At 43.5% G+C, this 22,499-nt stretch overlaps 1 protein-coding gene across 1 annotated transcript in view; it reads right to left on the reverse strand.

Moving 5' to 3' along the window:
- Nucleotides 1-305: 305 nt before the first annotated feature.
- Nucleotides 306-22,499, reverse strand: part of ypel1 (yippee-like 1) — a 53,329-nt gene continuing 31,135 nt past the window's right edge. Inside the window, exons 4-5 of the mRNA XM_045695453.1 lie at nt 1,717-5,763; nt 306-1,591 (exon numbers count right to left, since the gene is read on the reverse strand). Of these exons, the coding sequence (XP_045551409.1) occupies nt 5,674-5,763 (90 nt within the window). The 3' untranslated portion in view covers nt 306-1,591; nt 1,717-5,673. The remainder of the gene's footprint in view (nt 1,592-1,716; nt 5,764-22,499) is intronic.

A 22,499-nucleotide genomic window follows, 5' to 3' on the forward strand; every position in this document is an offset into this window, starting at 1 on the left:
CTCGATGGTGCAGCTGTTGAACTTTTTGTGGATCTGGGGACCCATGCCAAATATTATAATTTTTTATTTTTTCACCTTTATTTAACCAGGTAGGCCAGTTGAGAACAAGTTCTCATTTACAACTGCGACCTGCCCAAGATAAAGCAAAGCAGTGCAACACAAACACAGTTACACATGGAATAAACAAAAAATGTCCCCCTCAGTCGCCTAAGGGGGGAAATTACAGTAGTTTTCTGTTACAGTGTGACCTACTCACTGTTCTCATGTAGCTGTTGAAGGAGTTATGGAAGACACACAATCCACAGTTGAATGCCATTTAAAGTTTATTGTGATATCTGATAATTTACAATACAGTGAAACATACAGACAGAATGCAAAGAAATGTAGTCAAGTAAAAAGAAAGCATATATATATATATATATATATAATGTGTTTGCTTTGAAGAAAGAAAAAGAGAACCAGGCACGACTTAATACAGCCATTATAAATACAGCAAGCTTTAGACCTATTTCATTTGAACAATTTTAACACATTTTTTCAAACATTACAATCTTTTCCTTTGTATACCTATCATATAGTCTAATCATCTCTTCTCAGGGATAATAACATCTCCAATACCTATCTCATCATCATCTCTCTGTTTCAGCGTCCCAAATGGGACCCTATTCCCTATAATACTTTATAAGTAGAGCAATAGGTAGGGAATGCGATTTGGGACACAGCCTGTGATAATATCTCCTACAGAAGTCGGAGCCAGTGTCACCAAAACAACAAAATAATATCTGGGTAAATCAACAATCATCTTTCGCAGCAAATGACTGGCTTTGACATTTTATTTATTTTTGGAAAGAAGTTCCAGAATACAGAACAACTGTAGAATGTTCTACAGAATGATTGAGAACCTTCTAGAGAACTACGTAGAAGTCACACGTGACTGGTCCTGGAATGGGTTTTGGTTTTGTACGAGCAGTCTGAATCTCCAGGAGTCTAAAGCTCTAACAAACAACATCCATGACACCAGTCTGATTGGCTTTTATAGCTTTAGCTGTGACACCAGTTCTCTAGAAATCTGGTAACAATGTTATATTTGGTATAAACTGAAAGTGACACTGGTGACTGCTTTCCTTTGTGTGCTAGTTGGATTAACGAGAGAGAGAGAGAGAGAGAGAGAGAGAGAGAGAGAGAGAGAGAGAGAGAGAGAGGAGAGAGGAGAGAGGTGTATACAGGGGAGATTGATTGTTGGAAAGAAAGAAAGAAAGCCTAGGTCAACGCTCTTCTGTTCTGTAAGTTGGTGGGAGAATCCAGCTCCCACTATCCTTCTACAGTCTACAGAGGTCAGCGGAGGTCAGACGTTAGGGCCCTAGAGGCCAAACCAGGGCCTTGATGGACCCTTTCACCCCAGCCCTACCCAGCGGGACCTAAACACACACAGAGTAAAATAATAACGTTTCTAAAGAAACTCTTTAGTTGGCCATCAAGCCCCCAGATCGCTGGGAGAAATAAACCCCAACTAGCCGTCAAGCCCCCAGATCGCTGGGAGAAATAAACCCCAACTAGCCGTCAAGCCCCCAGATCGCTGGGAGAAATAAACCTAACTGCCGCAAGCCCCCAGATCGCTGGGAGAAATAAACCCCAACTGGCCGTCAAGCCCCAGATCGCTGGGAGAAATAAACCCCAACTAGCCGTCAAGCCCCCAGATCGCTGGGAGAAATAAACCCCAGATTGCTGGGAGAAATAAACCCCAACTAGTCGTCAAGCCCCCAGATCGCTGGGAGAAATAAACCCTAACTAGCCGTCAAGCCCCCAGATCGCTGGGAGAAATAAACCCCAACTGGCCGTCAAGCCCCCAGATCGCTGGGAGAAATAAACCCCAACTAGCCGTCAAGCCCCCAGATCGCTGGGAGAAATAAACCCCAGATTGCTGGGAGAAATAAACCCCAACTAGTCGTCAAGCCCCCAGATCGCTGGGAGAAATAAACCCTAACTAGCCGTCAAGCCCCCAGATCGCTGGGAGAAATAAACCCCAACTGGCCGTCAAGCCCCCAGATCGCTGGGAGAAATAAACCCCAACTAGCCATCAAGCCCCCAGATCGCTGGGAGAGATAAACCCCAACTGGCCGTCAAGCCCTCAGATCGCTGGGAGAAATAAACCCCAACTAGCCGTCAAGCCCTCAGATCGCTGGGAGAAATAAACCCCAACTAGCCGTCAAGCCCCCAGATCGCTGGGAGAAATAAACCCCAACTAGCCGTCAAGCCCCCAGATCGCTGGGAGAAATAAACCCCAGATTGCTGGGAGAAATAAACCCCAACTAGTCGTCAAGCCCCCAGATCGCTGGGAGAAATAAACCCTAACTAGCCGTCAAGCCCCCAGATCGCTGGGAGAAATAAACCCCAACTGGCCGTCAAGCCCCCAGATCGCTGGGAGAAATAAACCCCAACTAGCCATCAAGCCCCCAGATCGCTGGGAGAGATAAACCCCAACTGGCCGTCAAGCCCTCAGATCGCTGGGAGAAATAAACCCCAACTAGCCGTCAAGCCCTCAGATCGCTGGGAGAAATAAACCCCAACTAGCCGTCAAGCCCCCAGATCGCTGGGAGAAATAAACCCCAACTGGCCGTCAAGCCCCCAGATCGCTGGGAGAAATAAACAAACAGATGCAAAAAGAAAACAAGGGAAATATATAATCACTTTAAATGTAAAATGCAAAATAGGGAGAAAAAGTAAAACACACACACTCCTACACACACACATACCTACACACATACACTCCTACACACACACACACACACACACACACACACACACTCCTGCACACACGTAAAGCCAGAGGTACAGTTAAATCAAGGAAGTAGTCAATAGAAACATGTAGAAACCTTCCATATGTTACTCTATATACAGACTGTAACAGGTCTGTACTGTTACTCTATATACAGACTTTTACAGGTCTGTACTGTAACAGGTCTGTACTGTAACAGGTCTGTACTGTTACTCTATATACAGACTGTAACAGGTATGTACTGTAACAGGTCTGTACTGTAGCAGGTCTGTACTGTAACAGGTCTGTACTGTAACAGGTCTGTACTGTAACAGGTCTGTACTGTAACAGGTCTGTACTGTAGCAGGTCTGTACTGTACCTCTATATACAGACTGTAACAGGTCTGTACTGTAACAGGTCTGTACTGTAGCAGGTCTGTACTGTAGCAGGTCTGTACTGTAACAGGTCTGTACTGTAGCAGGTCTGTACTGTTACAGGTCTGTACTGTTACTCTATATACAGACTGTAACAGGTCTGTACTGTAACAGGTCTGTACTGTAACTGGTCTGTACTGTTACTCTATATACAGACTGTAACAGGTCTGTACTGTAACAGGTCTGTACTGTTACTCTATATACAGACTGTAACAGGTCTGTACTGTTACTCTATATACAGACTGTAACAGGTCTGTACTGTAACAGGTCTGTACTGTAACAGGTCTGTACTGTTACTCTATATACAGACTGTAACAGGTCTGTACTGTAACAGGTCTGTACTGTAACAGCTCTGTACTGTTACTCTATATACAGACTGTAACAGGTCTGTACTGAAGCAGGTCTGTACTGTAGCAGGTCTGTACTGTAGCAGGTCTGTACTGTAACAGGTCTGTACTGTTACTCTATATACAGACGGTAACAGGTCTGTACTGTAACAGGTCTGTACTGTAACAGGCCTGTACAGGTTTTATATATTCAAGTAGGAGATCTGTAACTATTCAACGGTATCAGGTTTGCATTGTCTTTATCTTACGGGTTAATAGTGAGTGACCTGGTCGGCGATGTGAGCGATCACAGCTCACCCCACCTGCTACAACACCAATATGGATTATTATCCCCACCACATTCATCCCCTCACCGATACATATAGCCTATATATAATCAATATATATATATATATAATTATATATAATCATATATATATATATATATATATATATATATATATATATAATCTACTACTCTTGAGGCACAACAGCCATTGAACGCTCAGTTTTCAACCCATAAAGTATCTATCTATTTGTTATCTATCGATGTGGGTTTGAGCTTTTTTTTGTTGTTGGTGGCTCATAAGTTTAGAGTTATGCACAGCACAACACAGGAGATAAAATATTCATTTTCTTTTTTTTTTTAAGAGAGGCACACGATTCATTCAGCTTAGAGGCAAACTAACGACGAGGACGAGAACACAAGAGAGAGAAGCTACCGTAGCAACCGTTCAGACTGTCTCGGACAGTGCCAGGCATAAAGTGCAAAAAAAAAAGAAGAAGAAGAAGATCTCCAGAACGAAGAGAAGAGAAAAGATGAAAGCTTGTATTTCTCTCATAGCAGCAAAGAATTGCAATGAACATGTTTATTTAGTTTTTTGTGGAAAAAGGAACATTGTTCATGCCAAGGGTGTTCAAAGTGATTTAAAGTGAATCGGATAGGGTGAGACTATAAACCCTTGATTTAGGCCGGATCACCGATTGGCGAAGCGTAGGAACAAGTAAAGCAGGATTGGCAAAGCGTAGGAACGAGTAAAGCAGGATTGGCGAAGCGTAGGAACAAGTAAAGCAGCGATATTTAATTGCTCTAATAACTGTAGGGAGATAATCTAGCCAGCAACCCTCAATATCATTCAGCATCTAATACAATCTCGTGATGGTTCGTTTACTTCCGGTTCTGTGGTTGGTGAAGCCTGTTCTAGTGTGCGTCCCAAATCGCACCCTATTCCCTACATAGTGCTCTACTTTAGACCAGGGCCCATAGGGTAGTGCACCAAGGCAGAGAGTGCCATTTGGGAAACATCCTAGTCATCCCTCTATCTCCTCTGGTAAACTTTATTTAATAGTACTGGTTTCTATATGGAGCCAGCCACAATGCTGTTGGATGAAACGCATCTATCTACATACAATATCATCTATCCCTGCTGCTCTGCTCGGGGTACGTTTTAGAGTGTTACCGGGACTTTACCGGGCACTTTTTTGTGGTTAGCGGTTACCGGGACGTCCCCCATAGTGAAGTCATCATTAAAGATCAACCACTGAAAAAAAAAAAATATTGAAAAATACAAAATATTCACAAATAAATCAAAGATTAAAACACAAGAAGCAAGCTGGGTACAAAATGACCAAACTTCCGCACTGTGCCACCCTGTTCCCGTCCCTCCCTCAACACCTCCGCTTCCTCTTCCTCCTGTTCCCCGGGTCAGAGGAGGAAGAGGGTAGTAGAACGTTAGCATCTCTCTCACATCGCCATGGCAGCCGTGTAACTAAGTGCCAACGCCAGTGAGGTGGGCGGGAACCTGGTTGAGGAAGGAGGAGCCAATTCAAGTCCAGCTGTCTGTCATTGGCTGGGTGGGATCACATGGTTTTCACTGAAGGTCCAACCCAATAGGCTAGTCCTCTCTCCAGTTCAACAGCATCATGTTCAGTTTCACAACCAGCAGGGACTGTGTGTGTGTGTGTGTGTGTGTGTGTGTGTGTGTGTGTGTGTGTGTGTGTGTGTGTGTGTGTGTGTGTGTGTGTGTGTGTGTGTGTGTTAGGAGGGGGCGGCACGGTGGGTGGTTGATGGTGATTGGTTGTCGCTCTGTGAAGTCCGATAGATCCAGAGCTCTGATAGGTCAGAGGTCATTAAAGGGCCGGAGACAGGAAGTGAAGTCACTCCCAGCCGTTGTCCTTGATCATGTGAGCCAGCTCGATGATGAACTTCCCCTCCTTGTACTTCTGACTGCTCTCAAACGCATGCTCCTGCAACACAACATGCTGTCAGTCAACAACAACAACACGACAAAACATTCTGACGTCAACATGTAGGTTCAGAATGTATCATGCTAACTGGGTCCTGTGGTTCTACCGATCCCCTCCTCAATCTACAGCTTTCAACTAAACAATCAACATTTTTAACTGACGTTCCAGATTTCCTGTGGGCTGCCTTAAGGCCAGGCACAACAGGCTGAAATGACATTTTTGCATAAATGTTTCGATTTGTTGGTATTTTGGTCCATTTAATATGAGTATTTTCCCAAAAATTTGACATACAAATGTCAAACTTGACAAAAATGTATATTTTGTTTAGTTTATCACGATCATTTTAACCACTTCATAATGGACAAACATCGACCATTTCATAGCTCACCACATTAAGTTACACATCATTTAAAAGCCCATTTCATAGAGAATGTTACAAACTCGACTACATTTAGTAATTTACATTGAAGAAATTGCGATCGGGTCTGAATAAGATTTTGGAAGTCTTAATTCAGTGTACTTGTCTTTAACGGCCATTTCCCGAAAGCCAGACTCTCTCCACACGCCAACTAATTTTCCACAGCTTCAGAAGCACGTTCATTCACCAAATGTAGTTTTATCCTTAGATACACTGAACAAAAAATATAAATGCAACGTGTAAAGTGTTGGTCCCATGTTTCATGAGCTGAAATAAAAGATCCCAGAAATGTTCCATACGCACAAAAACCTTATTTCTCTCAAATATCGTGCACAAATTTGTTTACATCCCTGTTAATTTCTCCTTAGCCAAGATAATCCATCCACCTGACAGGTGTGGCATATTAAGAAGCTGATTAAACCGCACGATCATTACACAGGTGCACCTTGTGCTGGGGGACAATAAAATGCCACTCTAAAATGTGCAGTTTTGTCACACAACATAATTCCACAGATGTCTCAAGTTGTAATGGAGCGTGCAATTGGCATTCTGACAAGAGGAATGTCCACTAGAACTGTTGCCAGATCATTGAATGTTCAATTCAAGCCTCTTCCAATGTCCTTTTAGAGAATTTGTCAGTACGTCCAACAGGCCTCACAACTGCAGACCACGTGTAACCACGCCAGCACAGGACTGGGAGACTAGTCGACGAGCACGCATTCGGCTTCTTCACCTGCGGGATAATCTGAGACCAGCCACCCGGACAGCTGATGAAACGGTGGGTTTGCACAACCAAAGACCTTCTGTACAAACTGTCAGAAACAGTCTCAGGGAAGCTCATCTGTGTGCTCGTCGTCCTCACAAAGGTCTTGACCTGACTGAAGTTCGGCATTGTACCCAACTTCAGTGGGCAAATGGTCACCTTTGATGGCCACTGGAGAAGTTTGCTCTTCACGGATTAATCCAAGTTTCAACTGTACCCGGCAGATGGCAGACAGCGTGTATGATGAAGTGTGGGTGAGCGGTTTGCTGATGTCAACGTTGTGAACAGAGTGCCCCATGGTGGCGGTGGGGTTATGGTATAGGCAGGTCTAAGCTACGGACAATGAACACAGTTGCATTTTATCAATGGCAATTTGAATGCACAGAGATACCGTGACGAGATTCTGAGGCCCATTGTCGTGCCATTCATCCACTACCATCACCTCATGTTTCAGCATGATGATGCACAGCCCCGTGTCGCAAGGATCTGTACACAATTCCTGGAAGCTGAAAATGTCCCAGTTCTTCCATGGCCTGCATACTCACCTGACATGTCACCCATTGAGCATGTTTGGGATGCTCTGGATCGACCTGTACGACAGCTTGTTCTAGTTTCCGCCAATATCCAGCAACTTCTCACAGCCATTGAAGAGGAGTGGGACAACATTCCACAGGCCACAATCAACAGCCTGATCAACTCTATGTGAAGGAGATGTGTCGTGTTGCATGAGGCAAATGGTGGTCACACCAGATACTGACTGGTTTTCTGATCCATGCCTCTACCTTTTGTTTTTTACGGTACAGTGCATTCGCAAGGTATTCAGACCCCTTGACTTTTTCCACAGTTTGTTACATTACAGCCTTATTCTAAAATAGATTAAATCGGTTTTTCCCCTCATCAATCTACACACAATACCCCATAACGACAAGGCAAAAACAGTTTTATTTTTTTATTCTTGGATATGGACACTACAAGCTTGGCACACCTGTATTTGGGGAGTTTCTCCCATTCTTCTCTGCAGATCCTCTCAAGCTCTGTCAGGTTGGATGGGGAGCATCGCTGCACAGCTAATTTCAGGTCTCTCCAGAGATGCTTGATCGGGTTAAAGTCCAGGCTCTGGCAAGGCCACAGATTGCAGGAGTGTCCCAAAGCCACTCCTGCATTGTCTTGGCTGTGTGCTTAGGGTTGTTGTCCTGTTGGAAGGTGAACCTTCGCCCCAGTCTGAGGTCCTGAGTGCTCTGGAGCAGGTTTTCATCAAGGATCTGTCTGTACTTTGCTCCATTCATCTTTCCCTCGATCCTGACTAGTCTCCCAGTCCCTGCTGCTGAAAAACATCCCCACAGCATGATGCTGCCACCACCATGCTTCACCGTAGGGATGGTGCCAGGTTTCCTCCAGACGTGACACTTGGCATTCAGGCCAAAGAGTTCAATCTTGGTTTCATCAGACCAGAGAATCTTGTTTCTCATTGTCAGAGTCCTTTAGGTGCCTTTTGGCAAACTCCAAGCAGGCTGTCATGTGCCTTTTACTGAGGAGTGGCCACTCTACCAGGCCTGATTGGTGGAGTGCTGCCGAGATAGTTGTCCTTCTGGAAGGTTCTCCCATCTCAACAGAAAAACTCTGGAGCCCTGTCTGAGTGACCATCGGGTTCTTGGTCACCTCCTTGACCAAAGCCCTTCTCCCCAGATTGCTCAGTTTGACCAGGTGGCCAGCTCTAGGAAGAGTCTTGGTGGTTCCAAACTTCTTCCATTTAAGAATGATGGAGGTCACTGTGTTCTTGGGGACCTTCAATGCTGCAGAAATGTTTTGGTACCCTTCCCCAGATCTGTGCCTATACACCATCCTGTCTTGGAGCTCTACGGACAAGTTCTTCGTCCTCTTGGCTTGGTTTTTGCTCTGACATGCACTGTCAACTGTGGGACCTTATATAGACAGGTGTGTGCCTTTCCAAATCATGTCCAATCAATTGAATTTACCACAGGTGGACTCCAATCAAGTTGTAGAAACATCTCAAGGATGATCAATGGAAACAGGATGCACCTGAGCTCAATTTCGAGTCTCATAGTAAAAGGTCTGAATACTTATGTAAATAAGGTATTTCTGTTTTTTATTTTTAATAAATTAGCAAATATTATGGGGTATTGCGTGTAGATTGATGAAGATTTTATTTTTTATTTAATCCATTTTAGAATAAGGCTGTAACCTAACAAAATGTGGGAAAAGTCAAGGGGTCTGAATACTTTGCACTGTGTCTAACAGATGTATATCTATATTCCCAGTCATGTTAAATCCATAGATTAGGGCCTAATGAATTTATTTCAATGGACTGATGTGAACTGTAACTAAGTAAATTCTTTGAAATAGACTTGCCAAGAGGGAAATGTTGATTTGTTGCACATTTTTTATTCTAGATAACATTTTATGTAAATGTATTAAGTGTTTTAAAGATAGAAGTAGGAAAACAGTATATATCTGTTTCACAAGTCCTGTAGTGTCTTTAACAAAATTAATATTTTATTTTATTTATTTAAGCTGACTTCATTCAGCGTCCAGAAAAATGAATTGCGTCGTATGCAAATACGCATATATTTAATAAAATATCGCCTCATTTGCATGTATATAATTTTTTTTCTTCAGAAAACGTGTAATACAAAAAAGTATTATATATGTGTTTACATTTAACTGGTATGATATGTGATTAAGAGAAAAACATAAGAATGTGAAAACAGTGAGACAACGTCAAGTGATGTAGACTTGTGGGTATGGGTTGGGTTGATTTAAGGTGTGATGTATTTTTAACTGCAATTAAAGGTTGAGCCTGCCTTGAGAATGTGTGTCGTAGGTAGATAGGTGACATTTTGTTGGAGCGGTAGGTGTAGTAGGTAGGTGTATTTTGATGGAGCGGTAGGTGTAGTAGATAGGTGACATTTTGTTGAAGCGGTAGGTGTAGTAGATAGGTCACATTTTGTTGAAGCGGTAGGTGTAGTCGGTAGGTGACATTTTGTTTGAATGGTAGGTGTAGTAGATAGGTAGATAGGTGACATTTTGTTGGAGCTGTAGGTGTAGTAGGTAGGTGACATTTTGTTGGAGCGGTAGGTGTAGTAGATAGGTACGTAGGTGTAGTAGGTAGGTGACATTTTGTCTGAGCGGTAGGTGTAGTAGATAGGTGACATTTTGTCTGAGCGGTAGGTGTAGTAGGTAGGTGACATTTTGTCTGAGCGGTAGGTGTAGTAGATAGGTGACATTCTGTTTGAGCGGTAGATGTAGTAGGTAAGTGAAATTTTGTTGAAGCGGTAGGTGTAGTAGATAGGTCACATTTTGTTGAAGCGGTAGGTGTAGTACGTAGGTGACATTTTGTTTGAGTGGTAGGAGTAGTAGATAGGTAGATAGGTGACATTTTGTTGGAGCGGTAAGTGTAGTAGGTAGGTTACATTTTGTTGGAGCGGTAGTTGTAGTAGGTAGGTGACATTTTGTTGGAGCGGTAGGTGTAGTAGATAGGTAGGTAGGTGTAGTAGATAGGTAGATAGGTGACATTTTGTTGGAGCGGTAGGTGTAGTAGATAGGTGACATTTTGTTGGAGCGGTAGGTGTAGTAGGTAGGTGACATTTTGTTGGAGCGGTAGGTGTAGTAGATAGGTGACATTTTGTTGGAGCGTTAGGTGTAGTAGATAGGTAGGTAGGTGTAATAGATAGGTAGATAGGTGACATTTTGTTGGAGCGGTAAGTGTAGTAGATAGGTGACATTTTGTTGGAGCGGTAGGTGTAGTAGGTAGGTGACATTTTGTTGGAGCGGTAGGTATAGTAGGTAGGTAACATTTTATTTGAGAGGTAGGTGTAGTAGGTAGGTGACATTTTGTTTGAGTGGTAGGTGTAGTAGATAGGTGACATTTTGTTGGAGCGGAAGGTGTAGTAGATAGGTAGGTAGGTGTAGTAGATAGGTAGATAGGTGACATTTTGTTGGAGCGGTATGTGTAGTAGATAGGTGACATTTTGTTGGAGCAGAAGGTGTAGTAGGTAGGTAACATTTTATTTCAGAGGTAGGTGTAGTAGGTAGGTGACATTTTGTTTGAGCGGTAGGTGTAGTAGATGGGTGACATTTTGTTGGAGCGGTAGGTGTAGTAGATAGGTAGGTAGGTGTAGTAGATAGGTAGATAGGTGACATTTTGTTGGAGCGGTAGGTTTAGTAGGTAGGTGACATTTTGTTTGAGTGGTAGGTGTAGTAGATAGGTAGATAGGTGACATTTTGTTGGAGCGGTAGGTGTAGTAGGTAGGTTACATTTTGTTGGAGCGGTAGTTGTAGTAAGTAGGTGACATTTTGTTGGAGCGGTAGGTGTAGTAGATAGGTAGGTAGGTGTAGTAGATAGGTAGATAGGTGACATTTTGTTGGAGCGGTAGGTGTAGTAGATAGGTCACATTTTGTTAAAGCGGTAGGTGTAGTACGTAGGTGACATTTTGTTTGAGTGGTAGGTGTAGTAGATAGGTAGATAGGTGACATTTTGTTGGAGCGGTAGGTGTAGTTGGTAGGTTACATTTTGTTGGAGCGGTAGTTGTAGTAGGGAGGTGACATTTTGTTGGAGCGGTAGGTGTAGTAGATAGGTAGGTAGGTGTAGTAGATAGGTAGATAGGTGACATTTTGTTGGAGCGGTAGGTGTAGTAGATAGGTGACATTTTGTTGGAGCGGTAGGTGTAGTAGGTAGGTGACATTTTGTTGGAGCGGTAGGTGTAGTAGATAGGTGACATTTTGTTTGAGAGGTAGGTGTAGTAGGTAGGTGACATTTTGTTGGAGCGGTAGGTTTAGTAGGTAGGTGACATTTTGTTGGAGCGGTAGGTGTAGTAGGTAGGTAACATTTTGTTTGAGAGGTAGGTGTAGTAGGTAGGTGACATTTTGTTTGAGCGGTAGGTATAGTAGATGGGTGACATTTTGTTGGAGCGGTAGGTGTAGTAGATAGTTAGGTAGGTGTAGTAGATAGGTAGATAGATAGGTGACATTTTGTTGTAGCGGTAGGTGTAGTAGGTAGGTGATATTTTGTTTGAGCGGTTGGTGTAGTAGATAGGTGACATTTTGTTGGGGCGGTAGGTATAGTAGGTAGGTGACATTTTCTTTGAGCGGTAGGTGTAGTAGGTAGGTAGGTAGGTGTAGTAGGTAGGTGACATTTTGTTGGGGCGGTAGGTGTAGTAGAGAGGTGACATATTGTTTGAGCGGTAGGTGTAGTAGATAGGTGATATTTTGTTTGAGCGGTAGGTGTAATAGATAGGTGACATTTTGTTGGAGGGGTAGGTGTAATAGATAGGTGACATTTTGTTTGAGTGGTAGGTGTAGTAGGTAGGTGACATTTTGTTGGAGCGGTAGGTGTAGTAGATAGGTGACATTTTGTTGGAGCGGTAGGTGTAGTAGATAGGTGACATTTTGTTGGAGCGGTAGGTGTAGTAGATAGGTGACATTTTCTTGAAGCGGTAGGTGTAGTAGATAGGTAGGTAGGTGTAGTAGTTAGGTGACATTTTGTTTGAGCAGTAGATGTAGTAGGTAGGTAACATTTTGTTTGAGAGGTAGGTGTAGTAGGTAGGTTACATTTTGTTTGAGCGGTAGGTGTAGTAGATAGGTGACATTTTGTTGGAGCGGTAGGTGTAGTAGATAGGTAGGTAGGTGTAGTAGATAGGTAGATAGGTAGATAGGTGACATTTTGTTGGAGTGGTAGGTGTAGTAGAAAGGTGATATTTTGTTGGAGCGGTAGGTGTAGTAGGTAGGTGACATTTTGTTGGAGCGGTAGGTATAGTAGGTAGGTCACATTTTATTTGAGAGGTAGGTGTTGTAGGTAGGTGACATTTTGTTTGAACGGTAGGTGTAGTAGATAGGTGACATTTTGTTTGAGAGGTAGGTGTAGTAGGTAGGTGACATTTTGTCTGAGCGGTAGGTGTAGTAGGAAGGTGACATTTGGTTTGAGAGGTAGGTGTAGTAGGTAGGTGACATTTTGGCTGAGCGGTAGGTGTATTAGATAGGTGACATTTTGTCTGAGCGGTAGGTGTAGTAGGTAGGTGACATTTTGTCTGAGCGGTAGGTGTAGTAGGTAGGTGACATTTTGTCTGAGCGGTAGGTGTAGTAGATAGGTGACATTCTGTTTGAGCGGTAGATGTAGTAGGTAAGTGACATTTTGTTGAAGCGGTAGGTGTAGTAGATAGGTCACATTTTGTTGAAGTGGTAGGTGTAGTAGGTAGGTGACATTTTGTTTGAGTGGTAGGTGTAGTAGATAGGTAGATAGGTGACATTTTGTTGGAGCGGTAGGTGTAGTAGGTAGGTTACATTTTGTTGGAGCGGTAGGTGTAGTAGGTAGGTGACATTTTGTTGGAGCGTTAGGTGTAGTAGATAGGTAGGTAGGTGTAGTAGATAGGTAGATAGGTGACATTTTGTTGGAGCGGTAGGTGTAGTAGATAGGTGACATTTTGTTGGAGCGGTAGGTGTAGTAGGTAGGTGACATTTTGTTGGAGCGGTAGGTGTAGTAGGTAGGTAACATTTTGTTTGAGAGGTAGGTGTAGTAGGTAGGTAACATTTTGTTTGAGAGGTAGGTGTAGTAGGTAGGTGACATTTTGTTGGAGCGGTAGGTGTAGTAGATAGGTGACATTTTGTTGGAGCGGTAGGTGTAGTAGGTAGGGGACATTTTTTTTGAGAAGTAGGTGTAGTAGGTAGGTGACATTTTGTCTGAGCGGTAGGTGTAGTAGGTAGGTGACATTTTGTTTGAGAAGTAGGTGTAGTAGGTAGGTGACATTTTGTCTGAGCGGTAGGTGTAGTAGATAGGTGACATTTTGTCTGAGCGGTAGGTGTAGTAGGTAGGTGACATTTTGTCTGAGCGGTAGGTGTAGTAGATAGGTGACATTCTGTTTAAACGGTAGATGTAGTAGGTAAGTGACATTTTGTTGAAGCGGTAGGTGTAGTAGGTAGGTGACATTTTGTTTGAGTGGTAGGTGTAGTAGATAGGTAGGTAGGTGACATTTTGTTGGGGCGGTAGGTGTAGTAGATAGGTAGGTGTAGTAGATAGGTAGATAGGTGACATTTTGTTGGAGCGGTAGGTGTAGTAGATAGGTGACATTTTGTTGGAGCGGTAGGTGTAGTAGGTAGGTGACATTTTGTTGGAGCGGTAGGTGTAGTAGATAGGTCACAATTTGTTGGAGCGGTAGGTGTAGTAGATAGGTAGGTAGGTGTAGTAGATAGGTAGATAGGTGACATTTTGTTGGAGCGTTAGGTGTAGTAGATAGGTGACATTTTGTTGGAGCGGTAGGTGTAGTAGGTAGGTGACATTTTGTTGGAGCGGGTGGTGTAGTAGGTAGGTAACATTTTATTTGAGAGGTAGGTGTAGTAGGTAGGTGACATTTTGTTTGAGCGGTAGGTGTAGTAGTTGGGTGACATTTTGTTGGAGCGGTAGGTGTAGTAGATAGGTAGGTAGGTGTAGTAGATAGGTAGATAGGTGACATTTTGTTGGAGCGGTAGGTTTAGTAGGTAGGTGACATTTTGTTGGAGCGGTAGGTGTAGTAGGTAGGTAACATTTTGTTTGAGAGGTAGGTGTAGTAGGTAGGTGACATTTTGTCTGAGCGGTAGGTGTAGTAGGAAGGTGACATTTGGTTTGAGAGGTAGGTGTAGTAGGTAGGTGACATTTTGGCTGAGCGGTAGGTGTATTAGATAGGTGACATTTTGTCTGAGCGGTAGGTGTAGTAGGTAGGTGACATTTTGTCTGAGCGGTAGGTGTAGTAGGTAGGTGACATTTTGTCTGAGCGGTAGGTGTAGTAGATAGGTGACATTCTGTTTGAGCGGTAGATGTAGTAGGTAAGTGACATTTTGTTGAAGCGGTAGGTGTAGTAGATAGGTCACATTTTGTTGAAGTGGTAGGTGTAGTAGGTAGGTGACATTTTGTTTGAGTGGTAGGTGTAGTAGATAGGTAGATAGGTGACATTTTGTTGGAGCGGTAGGTGTAGTAGGTAGGTTACATTTTGTTGGAGCGGTAGGTGTAGTAGGTAGGTGACATTTTGTTGGGCGTTAGGTGTAGTAGATAGGTAGGTAGGTGTAGTAGATAGGTAGATAGGTGACATTTTGTTGGAGCGGTAGGTGTAGTAGATAGGTGACATTTTGTTGGAGCGGTAGGTGTAGTAGGTAGGTGACATTTTGTTGGAGCGGTAGGTGTAGTAGGTAGGTAACATTTTGTTTGAGAGGTAGGTGTAGTAGGTAGGTAACATTTTGTTTGAGAGGTAGGTGTAGTAGGTAGGTGACATTTTGTTGGAGCGGTAGGTGTAGTAGATAGGTGACATTTTGTTGGAGCGGTAGGTGTAGTAGGTAGGGGACATTTTTTTTGAGAAGTAGGTGTAGTAGGTAGGTGACATTTTGTCTGAGCGGTAGGTGTAGTAGGTAGGTGACATTTTGTTTGAGAAGTAGGTGTAGTAGGTAGGTGACATTTTGTCTGAGCGGTAGGTGTAGTAGATAGGTGACATTTTGTCTGAGCGGTAGGTGTAGTAGGTAGGTGACATTTTGTCTGAGCGGTAGGTGTAGTAGATAGGTGACATTCTGTTTAAACGGTAGATGTAGTAGGTAAGTGACATTTTGTTGAAGCGGTAGGTGTAGTAGGTAGGTGACATTTTGTTTGAGTGGTAGGTGTAGTAGATAGGTAGGTGGGTGACATTTTGTTGGGGCGGTAGGTGTAGTAGATAGGTAGGTGTAGTAGATAGGTAGATAGGTGACATTTTGTTGGAGCGGTAGGTGTAGTAGATAGGTGACATTTTGTTGGAGCGGTAGGTGTAGTAGGTAGGTGACATTTTGTTGGAGCGGTAGGTGTAGTAGATAGGTCACAATTTGTTGGAGCGGTAGGTGTAGTAGATAGGTAGGTAGGTGTAGTAGATAGGTAGATAGGTGACATTTTGTTGGAGCGTTAGGTGTAGTAGATAGGTGACATTTTGTTGGAGCGGTAGGTGTAGTAGGTAGGTGACATTTTGTTGGAGCGGGTGGTGTAGTAGGTAGGTAACATTTTATTTGAGAGGTAGGTGTAGTAGGTAGGTGACATTTTGTTTGAGCGGTAGGTGTAGTAGATGGGTGACATTTTGTTGGAGCGGTAGGTGTAGTAGATAGGTAGGTAGGTGTAGTAGATAGGTAGATAGGTGACATTTTGTTGGAGCGGTAGGTTTAGTAGGTAGGTGACATTTTGTTGGAGCGGTAGGTGTAGTAGGTAGGTAACATTTTGTTTGAGAGGTAGGTGTAGTAGGTAGGTGACATTTTGTTGGAGCGGTAGGTGTAGTAGGTAGGTGACATTTTGTTGGAGCGGTAGGTGTAGTAGGTAGGTGATATTTTGTTGGGGCGGTAGGTGTAGTAGATAGGTGTAGTAGGTAGGTGACATTTTGTTTGAGCGGTAGGTGTAGTAGATAGGTGACATTTTGTTGGGGCGGTAGGTATAGTAGGTAGGTGAAATTTTCTTTGAGCGGTAGGTGTAGTAGGTAGGTAGGTAGGTGTAGTAGGTAGGTGACAATTTGTTTGAGCGGTAGCTGTAGTAGATAGGTAGGTAGGTGTAGTAGGTAGATGACATTTTGTTGGGGCGGTAGGTGTAGTAGATAGGTGACATATTGCTTGAGCGGTAGGTGTAGTAGATAGGTGATATTTTGTTTGAGCGGTAGGTGTAATAGATAGGTGACATTTTGTTGGAGCGGTAGGTGTAATAGATAGGTGACATTTTGTTTGAGTGGTAGGTGTAGTAGATAGGTAGATAGGTGACATTTTGTTGGAGCGGTAGGTGTAGTAGATAGGTGACATTTTGTTGGAGGGGTAGGTGTAGTAGGTAGGTGACATTTTGTTGGAGCGGTAGGTGTAGTAGGTAGGTAACATTTTATTTGAGAGGTAGGTGTAGTAGGTAGGTAACATTTTGTTTGAGAGGTAGGTGTAGTAGGTAGGTGACATTTTGTTGGAGCGGTAGGTGTAGTAGATAGGTGACATTTTGTTGGAGCGGTAGGTGTAGTAGATAGGTGGGTAGGTGTAGTAGATAGGTAGATAGGTGACATTTTGTTGGAGCGGTAGGTTTAGTAGGTAGGTGACATTTTGTTGGAGCGGTAGGTGTAGTAGGTAGGTAACATTTTGTTGGAGCGGTAGGTGTAGTAGGTTGGTGACATTATGTTTGAGCAGTAGGTGTAGTAGGTAGGTGACATTTTGTCTGAGCGGTAGGTGTAGTAGGTAGGTGACATTTTGTTGCAGCGGTAGGTGTAGTAGATAGGTGACATTTTGTTGGAGCGTTAGGTGTAGTAGATAGGTAGGTAGGTGTAATAGATAGGTAGATAGGTAGATAGGTGACATTTTGTTGGAGCGGTAAGTGTAGTAGATAGGTGACATTTTGTTGGGCGGTAGGTGTAGTTGTTAGGTGACATTTTGTTGGAGCGGTAGGTATAGTAGGTAGGTAACATTTTATTTGAGAGGTAGGTGTAGTAGGTAGGTGACATTTTGTTTGAGTGGTAGGTGTAGTAGATAGGTGACATTTTCTTTGAGAGGTAGGTGTAGTAGGTAGGTGACATTTTGTTGGAGCGGTAGGTGTAGTAGGTAGGTGACATTTTGTTGGAGCGGTAGGTGTAGTAGGTAGGTAACATTTTATTTGAGAGGTAGGTGTAGTAGGTAGGTGACATTTTGTCTGAGCGGTAGGTGTAGTAGGTAGGTGACATTTTGTTTGAGAAGTAGGTGTAGTAGGTAGGTGACATTTTGTCTGAGCGGTAGGTGTAGTAGATAGGTGACATTTTGTCTGAGCGGTAGGTGTAGTAGATAGGTGACATTTTGTTGGAGCGGTAGGTGTAGTAGATAGGTAAGTAGGTGTAGTAGATAGGTAGATAGGTGACATTTTGTTGGAGCGGTAGGTGTAGTAGATGGGTGACATTTTGTTGGAGCGGTAGGTGTAGTAGATAGGTAGGTAGGTGTAGTAGATAGGTAGATAGGTGACATTTTGTTGGAGCGGTAGGTTTAGTAGGTAGGTGACATTTTGTTTGAGTGGTAGGTGTAGTAGATAGGTAGATAGGTGACATTTTGTTGGAGCGGTAGGTGTAGTAGGTAGGTTACATTTTGTTGGAGCGATAGTTGTAGTAAGTAGGTGACATTTTGTTGGGCGGTAGGTGTAGTAGATAGGTAGGTAGGTGTAGTAGATAGGTAGATAGGTGACATTTTGTTGGAGCGGTAGGTGTAGTAGATAGGTCACATTTTGTTGAAGCGGTAGGTGTAGTAAGTAGGTGACATTTTGTTTGAGTGGTAGGTGTAGTAGATAGGTAGATAGGTGACATTTTGTTGGAGCGGTAGGTGTAGTAGGTAGGTTACATTTTGTTGGAGCGGTAGTTGTAGTAGGGAGGTGACATTTTGTTGGAGCGGTAGGTGTAGTAGATAGGTAGGTAGGTGTAGTAGATAGGTAGATAGGTGACATTTTGTTGGAGCGGTAGGTGTAGTAGATAGGTGACATTTTGTTGGAGCGGTAGGTGTAGTAGATAGGTAGGTAGGTGTAATAGATAGGTAGATAGGTAGATAGGTGACATTTTGTTGGAGCGGTAGGTGTAGTAGATAGGTGACATTTTGTTTGAGAGGTAGGTGTAGTAGGTAGGTGACATTTTGTTGGAGCGGTAGGTGTAGTAGGTAGGTGACATTTTGTTGGAGCGGTAGGTGTAGTAGGTAGGTAACATTTTTTTTGAGAGGTAGGTGTAGTAGGTAGGTAACATTTTGTTTGAGGTAGGTATAGTAGGTAGGTGACATTATCTTTGCGCGGTAGGTGTAGTAGATAGGTGACATTTTGTTGGAGCGGTAGGTGTAGTAGGTAGGTGACATTTTGGTGGAGCGGTAGGTGTAGTAGGTAGGTAACATTTTATTTGAGAGGTAGGTGTAGTAGGTAGGTGACATTTTGTTTGAGCGGTAGGTGTAGTAGAGGTGACTTTGTTGGCGGTTGTGTAGTGATAGGTAGGTAGGTGTAGTAGTGGTAGATAGGTGACATTTTGTTGGGCGGTAGGTATAGTAGATGGGTGACATTTTGTTGGGCGGTGGTGTGTGATAGTTGGTGGGTGTAGTAGTGGGTAGATGGGTGACATTTGTTGGGCGGTAGGTGTAGTAGGTAGGTGATATTTTGTTTGAGCGGTGGGTGTAGTAGATAGGTGACATTTTGTTGGGGCGGTAGGTATAGTAGGTAGGTGACATTTTCTTTGAGCGGTAGGTGTAGTAGGTAGGTAGGTAGGTGTAGTAGGTAGGTGACATTTTGTTGGGGCGGTAGGTGTAGTAGAGAGGTGACATATTGTTTGAGCGGTAGGTGTAGTAGATAGGTGATATTTTGTTTGAGCGGTAGGTGTAATAGATAGGTGACATTTTGTTGGAGGGGTAGGTGTAATAGATAGGTGACATTTTGTTTGAGACGTAGGTGTAGTAGGTAGGTGACATTTTGTTGGAGCGGTAGGTGTAGTAGATAGGTGACATTTTGTTTGAGCGGTAGGTGTAGTAGATAGGTGACATTTTGTTGGAGCGGTAGGTATAGTAGATAGGTGACATTTTGTTTGAGCGGTAGGTGTAGTAGATAGGTGACATTTTGTTGGAGCTGTAGTTGTAGTAGATAGGTGACATTTTGTTGGAGCGGTAGGTGTAGTAGATAGGTGACATTTTCTTGAAGCGGTAGGTGTAGTAGATAGGTAGGTAGGTGTAGTAGTTAGGTGATATTTTGTTTGAGCAGTAGGTGTAGTAGGTAGGTAACATTTTCTTTGAGAGGTAGGTGTAGTAGGTAGGTTACATTTTGTTGAAGCGGTAGGTGTAGTAGGTAGGTGATATTTTGTTGGGGCGGTAGGTGTAGTAGATAGGTGTAGTAGGTAGGTGACATTTTGTTTGAGCGGTGGGTGTAGTAGATAGGTGACATTTGTTGGGGCGGTGGGTATAGTAGGTAGGTGAAATTTTCTTTGAGCGGTAGGTGTAGTAGGTAGGTAGGTAGGTGTAGTAGGTAGGTGACAATTTGTTTGAGCGGTAGCTGTGTAGATAGGTAGGTAGGTGTAGTAGGTAGATGACATTTGTTGGGGCGGTAGGTGTAGTAGATAGGTGACATATTGCTGAGCGGTAGGTGTAGTAGATAGGTGATATTTTGTTTGAGCGGTAGGTGTAATAGATAGGTGACATTTTGTTGGAGCGGTAGGTGTAATAGATAGGTGACATTTTGTTTGAGTGGTAGGTGTAGTAGATGGGTAGATAGGTGACATTTTGTTGGAGCGGTGGGTGTAGTAGATAGGTGACATTTTGTTGGAGGGGTGGGTGTAGTAGGTAGGTGACATTTTGTTGGGGCGGTAGGTGTAGTAGGTAGGTAACATTTATTTGAGAGGTGGGTGTAGTAGGTAGGTAACATTTTGTTTGAGAGGTAGGTGTAGTAGGTAGGTGACATTTTGTTGGAGCGGTAGGTGTAGTAGATAGGTGACATTTGTTGGGGCGGTGGGTGTAGTAGATAGGTGGGTAGGTGTAGTAGATAGGTAGATAGGTGACATTTTGTTGGAGCGGTAGGTGTAGTAGGTAGGTAACATTTTGTTGGAGCGGTAGGTGTAGTAGGTTGGTGACATTATGTTTGAGCAGTAGGTGTAGTAGGTAGGTGACATTTTGTCTGAGCGGTAGGTGTAGTAGGTAGGTGACATTTTGTTGCAGCGGTAGGTGTAGTAGATAGGTGACATTTTGTTGGAGCGTTAGGTGTAGTAGATAGGTGGTGGGTGTAATAGATAGGTAGATAGGTAGATAGGTGACATTTTGTTGGGGCGGTAAGTGTAGTAGATAGGTGACATTTTGTTGGGCGGTAGGTGTAGTTGTTAGGTGACATTTTGTTGGAGCGGTAGGTATAGTAGGTAGGTAACATTTTATTTGAGAGGTAGGTGTAGTAGGTAGGTGACATTTTGTTTGAGTGGTAGGTGTAGTAGATAGGTGACATTTTCTTTGAGAGGTGGGTGTAGTAGGTAGGTGACATTTTGTTGGAGCGGTGGGTGTAGTAGGTGGGTGACATTTTGTTGGAGCGGTAGGTGTAGTAGGTAGGTAACATTTTTTTTGAGAGGTAGGTGTAGTGGTTGGTAACATTTTGTTTGAGAGGTAGGTATAGTAGGTTGGTGACATTTTGTTTGAGCGGTAGGTGTAGTAGATAGGTGACATTTTGTTGGAGCGGTAGGTGTAGTAGATAGGTAAGTAGGTGTAGTAGATAGGTAGATAGGTGACATTTTGTTGGAGCGGTGGGTGTAGTAGATGGGTGACATTTTGTTGGGCGGTGGGTGTAGTAGATAGGTAGGTGGGTGTAGTAGATGGGTAGATAGGTGACATTTTGTTGGGCGGTAGGTTTAGTAGGTGGGTGACATTTTGTTTGAGTGGTAGGTGTAGTAGATAGGTAGATAGGTGACATTTTGTTGGAGCGGTAGGTGTAGTAGGTAGGTTACATTTTGTTGGAGGCGATAGTTGTAGTAAGTAGGTGACATTTGTTGGAGCGGTAGGTGTAGTAGATAGGTAGGTAGGTGTAGTAGATAGGTAGATAGGTGACATTTTGTTGGAGCGGTGGGTGTAGTAGATAGGTCACATTTTGTTGAAGCGGTAGGTGTAGTAAGTGGGTGACATTTTGTTTGAGTGGTAGGTGTAGTAGATAGGTAGATGGGTGACATTTTGTTGGGCGGTGGGTGTAGTAGGTAGGTTAAATTTTGTTGGAGGCGGTGGTTGTAGTGGGGAGGTGACATTTTGTTGGAGCGGTAGGTGTAGTAGATAGGTAGGTAGGTGTAGTAGATGGGTAGATGGGTGACATTTTGTTGGGCGGTAGGTGTAGTAGATAGGTGACATTTTGTTGGGGCGGTGGGTGTAGTAGATAGGTAGGTAGGTGTAATAGATAGGTAGATGGGTAGATAGGTGACATTTTGTTGGAGCGGTGGGTGTAGTAGATAGGTGACATTTTGTTTGAGAGGTAGGTGTAGTAGGTAGGTGACATTTTGTTGGAGCGGTGGGTGTAGTAGGTAGGTGACATTTTGTTGGAGCGGTGGGTGTAGTGGTGGGTAACATTTTTTTGAGAGGTAGGTGTAGTAGGTGGGTAACATTTTGTTTGAGGTGGGTATAGTAGGTGGGTGACATTATCTTTGCGCGGTAGGTGTAGTAGATAGGTGACATTTTGTTGGAGCCGGTAGGTGTAGTAGGTAGGTGACATTTTGGTGGGGGCGGTGGGTGTAGTAGGTGGGTAACATTTTATTTGAGAGGTAGGTGTAGTAGGTGGTGACATTTTGTTTGAGCGGTAGGTGTAGTAGATGGGTGACATTTTGTTGGGCGGTATGTGTAGTAGATAGGTAGGTAGGTGTAGTAGATAGGTAGATGGGTGACATTTTGTTGGGCGGTGGGTATAGTAGATGGGTGACATTTTGTTGGAGGCGGTGGGTGTAGTAGATAGTTAGGTGGGTGTAGTAGATAGGTAGATAGGTGACATTTTGTTGGAGCGGTAGGTGTAGTAGGTGGGTGATATTTTGTTTGGGCGGTGGGTGTAGTAAATAGGTGACATTTTGTTGGGGCGGTGGGTATAGTAGGTGGGTGACATTTTCTTTGAGCGGT

The sequence above is a fragment of the Salmo salar genome, chromosome ssa15 (genome assembly GCF_905237065.1).
Source record: "Salmo salar chromosome ssa15, Ssal_v3.1, whole genome shotgun sequence".
NCBI lineage: Eukaryota > Metazoa > Chordata > Actinopteri > Salmoniformes > Salmonidae > Salmo > Salmo salar.